Source organism: Bactrocera dorsalis, chromosome 3, assembly GCF_023373825.1.
Source record: "Bactrocera dorsalis isolate Fly_Bdor chromosome 3, ASM2337382v1, whole genome shotgun sequence".
NCBI classification, from domain to species: Eukaryota; Metazoa; Arthropoda; class Insecta; order Diptera; family Tephritidae; genus Bactrocera; species Bactrocera dorsalis.
In genome coordinates, this window is record NC_064305.1 from 45,263,967 (window position 1) to 45,277,213 (window position 13,247).

At 38.6% G+C, this 13,247-nt stretch overlaps 1 protein-coding gene across 2 annotated transcripts in view; it reads left to right on the forward strand.

The window, feature by feature from the left end:
* LOC125777144 (piggyBac transposable element-derived protein 3-like) overlaps nucleotides 1–3,935 on the forward strand; it is a 30,305-nt gene extending 26,370 nt beyond the window's left edge. The window contains exon 3 of one of the 2 annotated variants that reach the window (XM_049451390.1): nucleotides 1,884–3,935. In XM_049451390.1, the coding sequence (XP_049307347.1) occupies nucleotides 2,384–3,451 (1,068 nt within the window). In that variant the 5' untranslated portion in view covers nucleotides 1,884–2,383 and the 3' untranslated portion in view covers nucleotides 3,452–3,935. The remainder of the gene's footprint in view (nucleotides 1–1,883) is intronic. The other variant, XM_049451391.1, reaches the window with a different exon arrangement.
* Nucleotides 3,936–13,247: the final 9,312 nt, after the last annotated feature.

Consider the following 13,247-nt stretch of genomic DNA (forward strand, 5'->3'; position numbering starts at 1 on the left):
GCACGAGAGCACCCATTGCAGAATGTAGTGATATATGAGCGACTGATTCAGTCAATTTATTGTAAATGACTATTGTGCATGGCTATTGTGAATTAGCGCACCTTCTGCATACATTTTTAACAAAAAAAAACTGTAACAAAACTTTATAATTTATATAGAAATTATAAAATATAATTCAAATTTACCTTTCTCAAAAATTTAATGACGTAATATGTATTTATGTAAAAAGGCAACTACAACAGGGTTGCAATTTTATTTTTGCGTGACATTGAACGCTAATATACACGGGTTTTGGTCTGACATATTTCACAGCCCTTGCAAATATTTTTCTGCGTGTGTTTGTTGTTGTGCCGTTGTAAATCTGCAATGCTTGCACCGTGCACCGGGTTTTGCAAGAGCAAGAGAATACTCCTATTAATGATACATAATTAACCCCTTAACCTTTGAATCGTAGCACGCATACGTACCGCCAAACATATTAATACCTTCATAATGTCTATTGACTAAGTCTACAACCCTGCTCCTCGGAAGAGTTGACTGTTTTTAACAGTCTGTGCGACCTCAACCCAGGCATACGGCCTACAATGCCGAATTGCTGCAAAATTTCCGGAGAGTCGATTAATCCATTTGTGATTTAAATGCAAACAAGAGATCTGATACTTGACTCCGACTCATCAGGTCACAAATCCCAAATTGACCACGAACCTCCTCCGAACCTCCGACCCATCCTTTACGTCCCAGGAAGTACGCGACATATTTCCAGAGTTTCTTCTGCACTCTCTCCACTTTGTCAATGAGACAGTCGGTATGAGGAGACCAAACCAATGAACAATACTCCAACATCGGATGCACCAAGATCGAGTACAGTCTTACGAACGTATCAGCATTCCTAAAGTCAGCCCCACATCTGAATATGAACCCAAGTGTCCTGTATGCCTCTGATGTAATTTTGCCAATGTGCCTGGCGAAATTTAGTGCATTGTCAATCATGACACCAAGATCTTTTACTACTGTAACTACTTCTAGCTGATGAATAGCGATACGGTAAACGGCTGGACGACGACTAAAGGACTGTGACAAGAACATCAACATGCACTTTTTTAAATTTAAACTCTATTTATTTTCGTCGCACCACACCTCAAGTCTATCAAGGCCTCGCTGTAATGCACTAATATCATCCACAGTGCTTATCTTCCTGAAAATATTGAGGTCATCAGCATATCGTAAAAACTTCGACGATATTTTGCCCCTAATGTCGTTGACAATTATGCTAAATAACACTGGCCCCAGATGCGAACCCTGTGGGACCACGGACGACACTTTAAACTCGGCTGACACATAGCCATTGACTCGCACCTGCAGGAATCTCCCAGTCAAGTACAAGTTGAACCAACTCAATACATTTCCCGCCACTCCGTAGCGATCCATCTTCTCTATTAATCCTTTCAAGCCTAGCTTAATCAATTGTGATATCTGCTGTTTTTTGACTTCAATGACTATAAAATATTATTTTATAGCTTTGTTACCGATATGTAATGATTGTGCGTTCTCTTGTGGTCTCACTCTAAACCAAAGAAAACTAAAAAACTGCACAAAATAAACAAAAGAGTGAGCTGTTTGAGAACGTCATCCGATAAGTGTAAACATGCGGCCACATAGTAAGTATTTATTTATTTGTTTTACATACATTTAAATCATAAGTAGTGAATTTTGTTGATAAATAGTAAGTGTGTTCGATCTTGTCACAATATAATGTTGAATTGTTTAACATTTTCAGGCAGCTAGGTGTTAGTAAAGTTGACATATCACAATTGTGCTATATAGGCACAGCATGTTTTTTTGATGTAAACTCACGTTTGTGCTATCTTACATTTTTTTTACAGGAAAATACTTTGATTTGAATAATGATAACGACGTTCAAGCTGCATTAGACCTCTTAGACGATTCTGATGCAGATTTCAGTGACGATAATGATATTGATGAGGAAATTTGGGTACCATTCAACATTTTCCCAGAATCTCCAGCAAGTGATGAAGATGATAATGAGAATGCAACTGCATCTGCGACTGCATCAGCAATTTCTCAGGATGATTCAAGTGTAGTAGCTCCGCAAACATCACGGCCAATCATTATTTCTAATATTTTGTTAAATGCAGCACAGCCATCATCTATCAGAAATGTTTCACTAAATACGACTCAGTCATGCACTTCCACAAGTAATACAGCGAAAAGACGTCAACTATGGAAAAGTGCTCCATTTGATTGCAACGATCTACCCATTGCATCTGGTTGTCAAAACATAGCATTAGTGAAAACACCATTGGAGTACTTCAAGAATTACTTCCCAGAATCGCATTACGACGATGCCATAAAATTTACAAAAATGTACGTTATGAGCACACGTGGGCAGGAAGTCCGATATCAACAAGCCGATTTTAAACGATTTTATGGATGCGCAATGATAATGGGGTGTCTTGGATTTCCGAAAATAAGAATGTACTGGTCACATGAATTCCAAATTCCTGCAATTTACAATTCAATGTCACGTGACAAATTTTTGCAAATGCGATCGGACATTCACTTTGCAGATGTTTCTGTGCCAGACCCCTGTAACAAATTATGGCGCGTACAACCTGTGATCGATTTAGTAAGAAACCGTTGCAATAATTTAGCAACTGAAATAACACAGCATTTAATAGATGAACAAGTTGTTCCATTTACTGGAAGATGCCCTGCGCGTCAAACAATTCGATCAAAACCAAGACCTACTGGTCTAAAAAATTTGGTATGTGCAACTGTAAGTGGGATGATAGTGGACATTGAAGTTTTTCAAGGCGCTGGCACTTTTCAAGATTGTGGTTTAGGGCATGGCGCGTCTATTATAATGAGGCTAACAAAACACCTCCCAAAAGGCAGCCATATATATTTCGATCGCTTTTTCACAACAATACCCCTCATTCAGTCGGTGCACCAAATCGGTTTCCATGGAACAGGAATTATAATGGCAAATCGATTGGACAAAAATTTGAAATTTCCCCAGGACAAGGAAATGAATAGGGGTGATATTATCCAGTTCACGAACGGTGACAATGTAGCCGTTGTCAAATGGAAAGATAGCAAAGGTGTCGTAGTCGTTTCCAGCCAGTGCGGCAAAGATCCCATCGGCGAGACAGATAGGTGGAACAAAAATATGAAACGCCGTTGCCCTGTGCATATCGCAAAAGTTATAGAAAATTATAATGAACTTATGGGGGGTGTCGATATAGCTGACCAGATGCTTGAATACTACAGGATAAAAATGAAAACCAGGAAATGGACTGTAAAAGTATTTTTTCATTTTCTTGATCTGGCTGTATTCAACTCATGGATGGAGTCTAAAAGAGATGCCAAATTAGCTGGTCTGCATAGGTCCAAAGTTAAGACCTTTTTAACGTTCGAAATGAAGATTTGATCGCTACGATCATTGGCCCTCATTCGCAGATGAGACACCTAGAGCTTGCCGCAATAATTGCGGTAGTCGGTCAAGAGGACGATGCCAAAAATGCCACGTCAGCCTTCGTCTAGCAAAAAAACAAGGATTGTTTGGAACAGTACCACACAAAAGACTAAATATGTTCCTTATTAATTAGCTATTTTATTCCTAAGGCAATGACGTACCTAACAGTTTTTTCTATTAATGCACTGAATTTTCGGCATGACTTTTTGTTCATTTTTTTTTTCAATAAAAGAGAAAACCAAATATTATTTTTGTGTCTTATTTCTTGGAGCAATTTTTCAGCCTAAGACCTAGGTATCACAATTGTGCGATGTCCTTTTTCCAAAAAAAATCATTACAGTCATGTTCATCATGTAATTTGTGATCAAAAAATGCAAAACTTTCTTTCAGATAGTTGATTTCAGTGGAATTAGAAGGAATCAAAAGCATAGGTCTGAAAGGGTTAAGAGCTCATGATCCACCATGTTGAAGGCTTTGGTGAAGTCCGTGTAGATAGTGTGAACTGTTTCACCCTTGTTCAACGTTCTCAGTACGTAATCGACATACAGGTAAAGGTTTGTAGCCGTAGACCTGCCGCCAAAGAACCCATTTTGCTTGGTCGAGATCGTATTCTTGAAGGCGAAATTTACCTGCTGCAAAACAAGTTTCTCAAACAACTTTGGCATTGCCGGCTGTGTGCAGATTGGCCTGTAGTTGGACACCTCAAATCCATCTGGACAAATTGGACAAATATACGAACGTTTCCATGCCCAAGGAAAAATACCCATCTCCAGTGATTTACTAAAGATGTGGGTTATAGGTTCGGCAAGTTCGACTGCACAGCTCTTCAGTAATATGTTCGGTACTCCATCTGGTCCGGCTCCCTTCTTTCCATCTAGTTTGCACATTTGCTCCTACACTTCATCAAAGCGGATGGTGAGTTCCGATAATTTCACATCGTAGCTAGGCGATGAACTGATAAGGAGCATGCATCAACTTCTTTGTAAAATATGGTCGGACAAAAGTATGCCCAACGATTGGAATCTAAGTGTGCTCTGCCCAATCCATAAAAAAGGAGACCCCACAATCTGCGCCAACTACCGTGGGATAAGCCTCCTCAACATCGCATATAAGGTTCTGTCGAGCATATTGTGTGAAAGATTAAAGCCCACCGTTAACAAACTGATTGGACCTTATCAGTGTGGCTTCAGACCTGGTAAATCAACAACCGACCAAATATTCACCATGCTATTCGTGGATTTCAAAGCTGCTTTCGACAGCACGAAAAGGAGCTGCCTTTATGCCGCGATGTCTGAATTTGGTATCCCCGCAAAACTAATACGGCTGTGTAAACTGACGTTGAGCAACACGAAAAGCTCCGTCAGGATCGGGAAGGACCTCTCCGAGCCGTTCGATACCAATCGAGGTTTCAGACAAGGTGATTCCCTATCGTGCGACTTTTTCAACCTGCTTCTGGAGAAAATAGTTCGAGCTGCAGAACTCAACAGAGAAGGTACCATCTTCTATAAGAGTGTACAACTGCTGGCGTATGCCGATGATATTGATATCATCGCCCTCAACACCCGCGCCGTTAGTTCTGCTTTCTCCAGACTGGACAAGGAAGCAAAAGAAATGGGTCTGGCAGTGAACGAGGGCAAGACGAAATATCTCCTGTCATCAAACAAACAGTCGTCGCACTCGCGACTTGGCACTCACGTCACTGTTGACAGTCATAACTTTGAAGTTGTAGATAATTTCGTCTATCTTGGAACCAGCGTAAACACCACCAACAATGTCAGCCTAGAAATCCAACGCAGGATAACTCTTGCCAACAGGTGCTACTTCGGACTAAGTAGGCAATTGAGAAGCAAAGTTCTCTCTCGACAAACAAAAACCAAACTCTATAAGTTACTCAGAATTCCCGTCCTGCTATATGGCGCAGAGGCCTGGACGATGTCAACAACAGATGAGTCGACGTTGCGAGTTTTCGAGAGAAAAGTTCTGCGAAAGATTTATGGTCCTTTGCGCGTTGGCCACGGCGAATATCGCATTCGATGGAACGATGAGCTGTACGAGATATACGACGACATTGACATAGTTCAGCGAATTAAAAGACAGCGGCTACGCTGGCTAGGTCATGTTGTCCGAATGGACGAAAACACTCCAGCTCTGAAAGTAGTCGACGCAGTACCCGCCGCGGGAAGGAAGACCTCCACTCCGTTGGAAGGACCAAGTGGAGAAGGACCTGGCCACGCTTGGAATATCCAATTGGCGCCACGTTGCGAAAAGAAGAAACGACTGGCGTGCGCTTGTTAACTCGGCTATAATCGCATAAGCGGTGTCTACGTCAATTAAGAAGAAGAAGAAGAAGCTAGGCGATGTTTCCACAGCTTGAGCTGTGGGTATTGGTTCCCGATTGTCCTTAATCTTTTCCGCATAGATGCTACCAAAGAACGACGCAAAAAGATTGCTCACTTCTCATACTATCTTTCTACGACACGGAGGATGGAATATCCATATTGTTCCGTCTCCTGCTTTTGACAAATTTCCAAAATTGACTCGAATCCACCCGTACAAGCTCCTCCATCTTGGTCGTGTATGCCCTGTAAAACCCTTTGCCGATTCTTTTGCATGCCGCAACCGACGAAAAACATTGTAGGCGTAACTGGTTTTTAATCTCTTGTATGTTGCATGCGCATCCTTTTTCTGCTGTATTTTCCCTATCAGCTCCCTAGAAAACAAGCATGGATAATTGCTTTTCTTGTGAGTATGGACAGGAACAAATTGCACAATTCCATCGTTAATTCTCTCGTATAGCCAGTTTACCTTGTCATCCAAATTAAAACAAAACAATTTTTTTTTGCAAATATATTAAAATTTTATATATAACCAATATTTTTTAAAAAAAATTTTCCATAAATTTTAAGAATAAAACACAATACAACCATTTTCCGGTTAAAAGTCGGCCAACTTTGATGTCAATAGAAAGTCAACCCCGGACTTAGAATTATGTACATGTATGTATATGATTACCGAATTCAGGGTAGCACATAGAAATCTGTTGAATTTTAATTTCGTGAAGTCTGTTAAGACATTTCAGTAAATTATTTATATAAAAGTAAAATGTTTAACCCTTATTTCATTTATTAAAATAAATAATCAAATATTATTTAATTAATAATACATTTTTGATTATGAATAATAAATAAAAATCATTTCACAAAATTTTGTAATACTTCATTTTTTTATTAAGTGTGACATCTCTTTTGGACCTAAAACTAAATCCTTCCGAGCAAGTTTATGAGGCATAGCGTGAAAATCAAATCAAAATACATTGAAGCTGTGTGCCTCTGTAAATGGCAGGCAACTTGTCGTAGTGCAGGGGTTTAAGCGGAAAGGCCCCTCGCTCGACACCACTCATCCGGCATGATGATGTATGGCACCACACCTGTGGGTTATCAGAAGCCTAAAGAGTGCGGCAAGAAAAAGCTGTCTCTTCCTAATTCAGGGTGTTATGGGACTCCCGTTCCCATTGTATGATTTGCACGGAGGAGGTAAAATCGGATATATTCTTCATACCGCGTTGAGCCAGGCTTAGTACGAACAAGATGACCAACGAAACATATAAAACTGCAGCAACAACTACCACAACAGGGCAACCAACACGGCTAAGGGAAATAACAACCGAAACGACACCGGTGCAACTAAGGGGTGTGCAGGGGATAAACGAAAGTTTAGCGAAATCGACTACGACCGCTGTAACAAGAGAGACCACAACCACACCTCCCGAAGTAAGCTGAGCTGCTCAGATTCGGGGGAGTCGCTTCAGGCTTGCACCGATACTCGTCAATGAAGAAAGAGAGGGTGGGCCATTTAGCTGTAACACAAGCCGGCAAATCTCGGCTAACATTATGACCCTTGTAGACCATGAACAGTGCTAGCTTAAATCGATACCAAGCAAGACCAAAAGGCACGGCCTTCGACCACCCAAACTGTAAATTATTGCCATACTCAGCGATAGTCAATCGGCGCTAAAAGCGATCTACGCTAACGAAGTTAAATCATTACTAGTGCACTTTATTTGGATACCTGGTCACAAGGATATAGCCGGAAATGAAGTAATTGACTAGCTCGCCTTAGGAGGGGCGCAGTAGACCTTAGGTCGCGGTGCGTATAATACGATCAGTAGGATGAACGTTATCACTTTGAAAAGATTGGAAAATAATAGAAATATGTCTCATTGTTAGATCGTAAAAAGACGAGAGTCTCAAAACAATTGCTCCGCTTGCTTTACTACGCTTTGATATGTACGTAATCTGTGCTCTATTTTTCTATATTAAAATTCAAAGTATGGAAAATACCCGAAATAAGCCTAAATTCTAATTTTTTAGCCTACGATTACCATCTTGCACGGTACTTTAATTTGGCATTTACTTTTCCTGCATATTGTGCAGCATTAGCTGCAACAATGCATACTATTTATATAAGTATATACAGATTGTATACATGTATGTATTTAATCCAAGAAAATATGGAAAAAACTTTCTAACTTATCCCTCTTTATAAACATTTTTTATCCAAGGACTTGTCAAAACATGCTTAATTACAAAGTACATGAACACATCAAAGTAACTCATTGGGTCGATGGTCAGTTTTTAGATGTAAACGCAAGTAACCCTTTAAATAGTAATAGTAAATAACAAAATGAATAAGGATACAAATTAGGTAATAAAAACAATATTGTCCTGAAGCGAACAAAAATTTGAGAATAATATGTAAAGTATAACAGAATCATTTCGGACTCTTGTCGGTAGCTCTGAATAAAATAGAAAAAACGAAAATAAATTTTCCCGATATTGTGTTGCATGGGAAGTAGGAGTGGCTCAAGTCCGATGTTGCCCATTTTCACACTGTGTTACAAAAATGTCAGGGGAGAGCCCAAAATCCAACTTTAATTCGTCGAGCGGGTTTTGAGGTAAGTATTTTCACCTAAAAGTAGGCGGTACCACGCCATTTAATTACCACTTAATGTCTCTGTCGCATATAGTTATTGATTTGTTGCCCTTTAAGTAGTTTTTCACAGTAACGTTATATGGGGAGTAAACGGGTTTATAATTCGATTTCATCCATTTTTACAGTGTCGGTAGGAGTACTTAAAATATTTGCGATAGATGAATTTGGATGTTGTACTGAATATTTTGCCCACAGGTGGCCCTTGCTACTGTTTCATCAAGGCATCTTAGTTTTTATTCAAGCTGCAGCTTGTGCGGACAGACAGATAGTCACTAGGATTCCACCTCGTTTCGTATATATGTACAATGTCGGACAAAACTAAAGCAAGGAATCTACCTGAGCAAAATCATTAAGTAGAAATTAAATAATATTTTATTTATTTGTATTATTAGATCATTTATTCCTCTTTTTAAATTAGTAAAAACAAAAAAAACAAATTAACTTATTAAAAAAAATTAAAATTCCATATACATGAATGAATAACTGCAAAAATCTGGTATGACAAAACTGAAGCACATAACTAAGAATTCATATTAATTGTTTGTCTATTACGTTACTATGTTCGGACCGACAAAGAAAACATGTTTTCGTGGAAAAAACTGGTTTTGGCCCTAAAACTTGCGTTTTCGTCTATGTAAAATCTGTCAAACGAAAAAGCTGAAAACTACTTGCAAACATACCACTCATTATAATCGGTGCCTGCTCTAGTTTAATCGATTTAATTAGAAGATATGTTTTGCCGGCCCTAATTGTCACTTGATATTTGTTTACATTTCATATATAAATACAGCTGTCACTTGATATTCATATTAGGGGGATTCTCTTGCTCTTGCAAAATCCTTGCACGGTGCACGAATTGCAGAATTTTCCTCTTGCTGCAACGGCACAACAACAAACATACGCAGAAAGTTATTTGCAATGGCTGTAAAATATGTCAGACCAAATCTCGTTTATTTTCGTGCAGTCATATATCACTAGATTCTGCAATGGGAGCTTTCCTGGTCTTGCATTTTTCGGTATAGGATTTTTGCATTTTGTGTTATCGTTCAATTTTGCAAGAGCAAGAGAATCCCCCTATTGATAGTTGTCAGTGAAAACTCATCAGGGTTATTCAGACCGAACCTGTTAATTTGGTAATTCGTTAGTTGATACTTCTTTAAAAGGCTTAACTGTGAACATACTTTTTGCTCTACCTTGGTAGTATGGTAAATTTTATTCCGAAACAGCTGATCCAATTTTATTAAAGAGTAAAAATTCCTCAATAAAGTGTAAATTTATTACTGGTAAGTACTTTAAATTGAAGTACAGATGAGCAGGAGAAGAGTTGATGTCATATTACTGAGTAACGAAACAATTATCAAGCTTGCCAGATGGATAGTTCCTTGGTAGAACGATAGTCTGTTAATTTTACAAAAACAAAATACAAGTAAAAAATTACTTAATAACGACTAACGAATTAACAAGGCTGGTCTGAATACCCCTATCGAAAACACACATTGTCGGTCCGAACGACTTAGATTCCACAACCTACAAATGCGCTTTCAAAATGCTTTCAATGTCGGTCCGAACATAGTACTATACGTATATAACGGTTTTTAATGATAAGCGAATTTTGGATATGTATAGATAGTGGCAAAATCGGAAACTATTTGAGAATATTCAGTTGCAGTTCATTATTCAATGAGGTTTGCTGTACATTAAAATGAAACATATATCAACGGCTCAAAATAAGTATTCTGAGAAAAAATTGTTAACGATTTTAAGAAAGGAGAATCTGTAATGACAGAGAACCTATGGGGAATTGTAGATCGAGACTTAAGACTTGATAGTTGTAAAAATAAGGACGCTTTATTCATACAATTAAAGGAAGCATAGAAAAGCATTTCCCGCGAGAGAATTACACACAAGTACACCATCCAACCACAATCACACCACCCAAATCACACCATCTAATCCCACACACCAAAGGGAATAAAAGGGCCGACAAAGAGATCCCGCTCACTTCTGTTTCGACATCAGCAGCGATCGGTTTTCGATTTCGCGAATATATCACGTCCCCATTCTCTGCGCTCTACCAAATTTATAGTTTTCAATTATTGCAAATTTTTAATAAAACCCTATTGGGTACATACCCCATCACTATACACGCGAATTACACATAAATTCGTTTTTCTTTTCTTTCTGAAAATTTGTTGTGGAGAACTAAAAGGTGAGTGCGTTAAAAGTACATGGTCCTTCGAGCCATAAAGAACGGCACATTGGGGAAATAATAAAAAGAATAAGGTAAAAACATAAAATCAATATGATCTACAGTGAAAAAAACGAAATTTCCAAAAACAGAAATACATATGAAGCAACAATTCGTACCATAAGGAAAAACGAAACAACGATAAGAAAAGTGGTTTTAGCCGCCAGTGCTGGGTGCCTATTGATACAAGATCTATAAAAAAGCAAAGATGCAACAATTTTATGTAACAATTAAAAATGAAGAGCCTTCCACTTCAATAAATAGCGAACGATCCCATTTTAATCCCAGTAATGGCTGGTTACGAAACTTCATGAAAAGAAATTCACTACACTATGTAAAAGTTACAGGAAAAGGAGCCTCAGCTGATGAACATGCGGCAAGAGCATTTCCTAAAGAGTTCTTAGAAGCAAAAACGTTGGGAGGTTATGAGGCTAACCAAGTATTCAATGCGGATGAGACGGCACTCTTTTTGTAAAAAATGCCTAGTCGGACTTATTTGGCAAAGCAAGAAAAGTCTGTGAAAGGTTTTAAAGTAGCAAAGGAGCGTTTCACGTTGTTGTTGTGTAGCAATGCATCACGAGACAAAATGTTGAAACCTCTTCTTGCTAACAAAAATCTTAACCCTAGGGCCTTAAAAGGTCAGTTAGAATGTTTTGTTTTAAACCCTGATATGTATTTTAATTCGCTAATTCGCTCCTCAGGTATCAACAAAACCAAGCATCCGGTCCATTGGACGGCAAATAAAAAGACTTGGGTCACAGCTTCACTTTTCAAGGACTGGTTCTTACAAAATTTTGTACCTGAAGTCCGAGAGTATCTTCGTTTAAAACAACTTGATTTCAAAGTTTTACTAGTCATAGACAACGCTCCTGGTCATCCAAACATTTCTCATAAAAACGTGAAGATAATGTTTATTCCTCCTAATACGACGTCGCTAATACAACAACTCGATCAGGGCATTATTGCTACTTTGCTACTTGAAACAAATAATGAAATGAATGTAATATCTACGTGGAAAGCGGAGGAGGAGGGGATTACTGTGAAGGGGATGAAATTGATTTGGAAGAATAAATAAAGAATTTTGAAAATAAATACAATGTTCCTTTTTAAGGCACAGTGTTATGTATGTTACTTTGCGCCAACGGATCATGGATTCGATATCCATTAAATCCATTCAAGTACCGATATAACCCAATATTATAAATAATATATATACCAGTATATACTAGCGGACCCGACAGACGTTATCCTGTACACACGTCTTTAATCCGAAAATTTCAAACTTCTTGCAATAAGCTGTAAGAATTTGAAATTGATATTTGATTCGATGATACACTTGACCTTGAATGTTGAATGTAGATTCTAAATTCCGAACTTCTTCATGATGAAGAATTTTTATTGCTTCAAATAACGTCATTTGGAAGCATAATTGAATTTACGAATTTTCCGCAAAAACAATTTCGATTGAGATGTGGTTCCAGCTAAAAGTGTTTTTAAAGTTTGCGGTGGTATATTGAGCGGTGGCATGGAAATTTTCTCAGAAGTGCAACATAAACCAGCTGATTAAATTTTGTACTTGAAAGCATGACAATGTTGGCACTCTTTGCCCATACTATCAATCGTGATTAATGGATGTGACGAATAGTTTATTTCAGGATCATATTCAAATCGCAAAAGCTATGAGCTCAGCTATACTATATGCAGCTCCAGTATGGATACAGACACTAAACATAAAAGCGTATGCCAAACCAATAAATGCGATGCATAGACTCACAGCAATAAGAGTAACAAGCGCTTTCCGAACTATTTCCAACGAAGCATTTGAAGTACTAGCTAGTTTGCCGCCATAGACATCCAGGGGGTGACGAGCTCACGAGATTATATGAGTTATCAGCACCAATTACAGAAATCTAAAAGTGAGAAGAGAGAAAGAAGAGCATAACTATACGGCAGCAACGGTGGCAAACCTCAACTAAAGGACGGCGGACCCACAGACTTATACCCGACATCCATACGTAAATAAGTAGACAACATGAGGACCTGGATTTCCACCTGACCCAAACATTAAGCGGCCATGAGCGCTTCAAAGGCTACCTAAACAAATTTAAAAATGGCGTCAGTCCGTATTGTTCGATGTGTGCGGAGTCCATAGAAGACTCTGAACACGTGTTTTTCTATTGTCGTCGGTTTCGAAACGTAAGGGAAAAGTTATAAACTGCACTAAGTGGTAGCCTAACGGTAGAAAATTTTACTACATTTATGTGTCAGTCCTTTGACAAATGAATAGCTGTTCGCGAAACGACAACTTCCATCATCACTACATTACGACAGTTACAACAAAGTAGGCGTCAGTCCGTACGTGCTATAGTATAGACGTAAAATGTCTTGTCACTCCCATGAAGTAATACCTTATCAGGTGGTTCCTACTATAAAGAAAGGATCATATTTAAACACGAGGCGATTATCCTGCGTTCGCCGTTGGTTATGTTCTCTATGTGCGTTGGTCGCTTT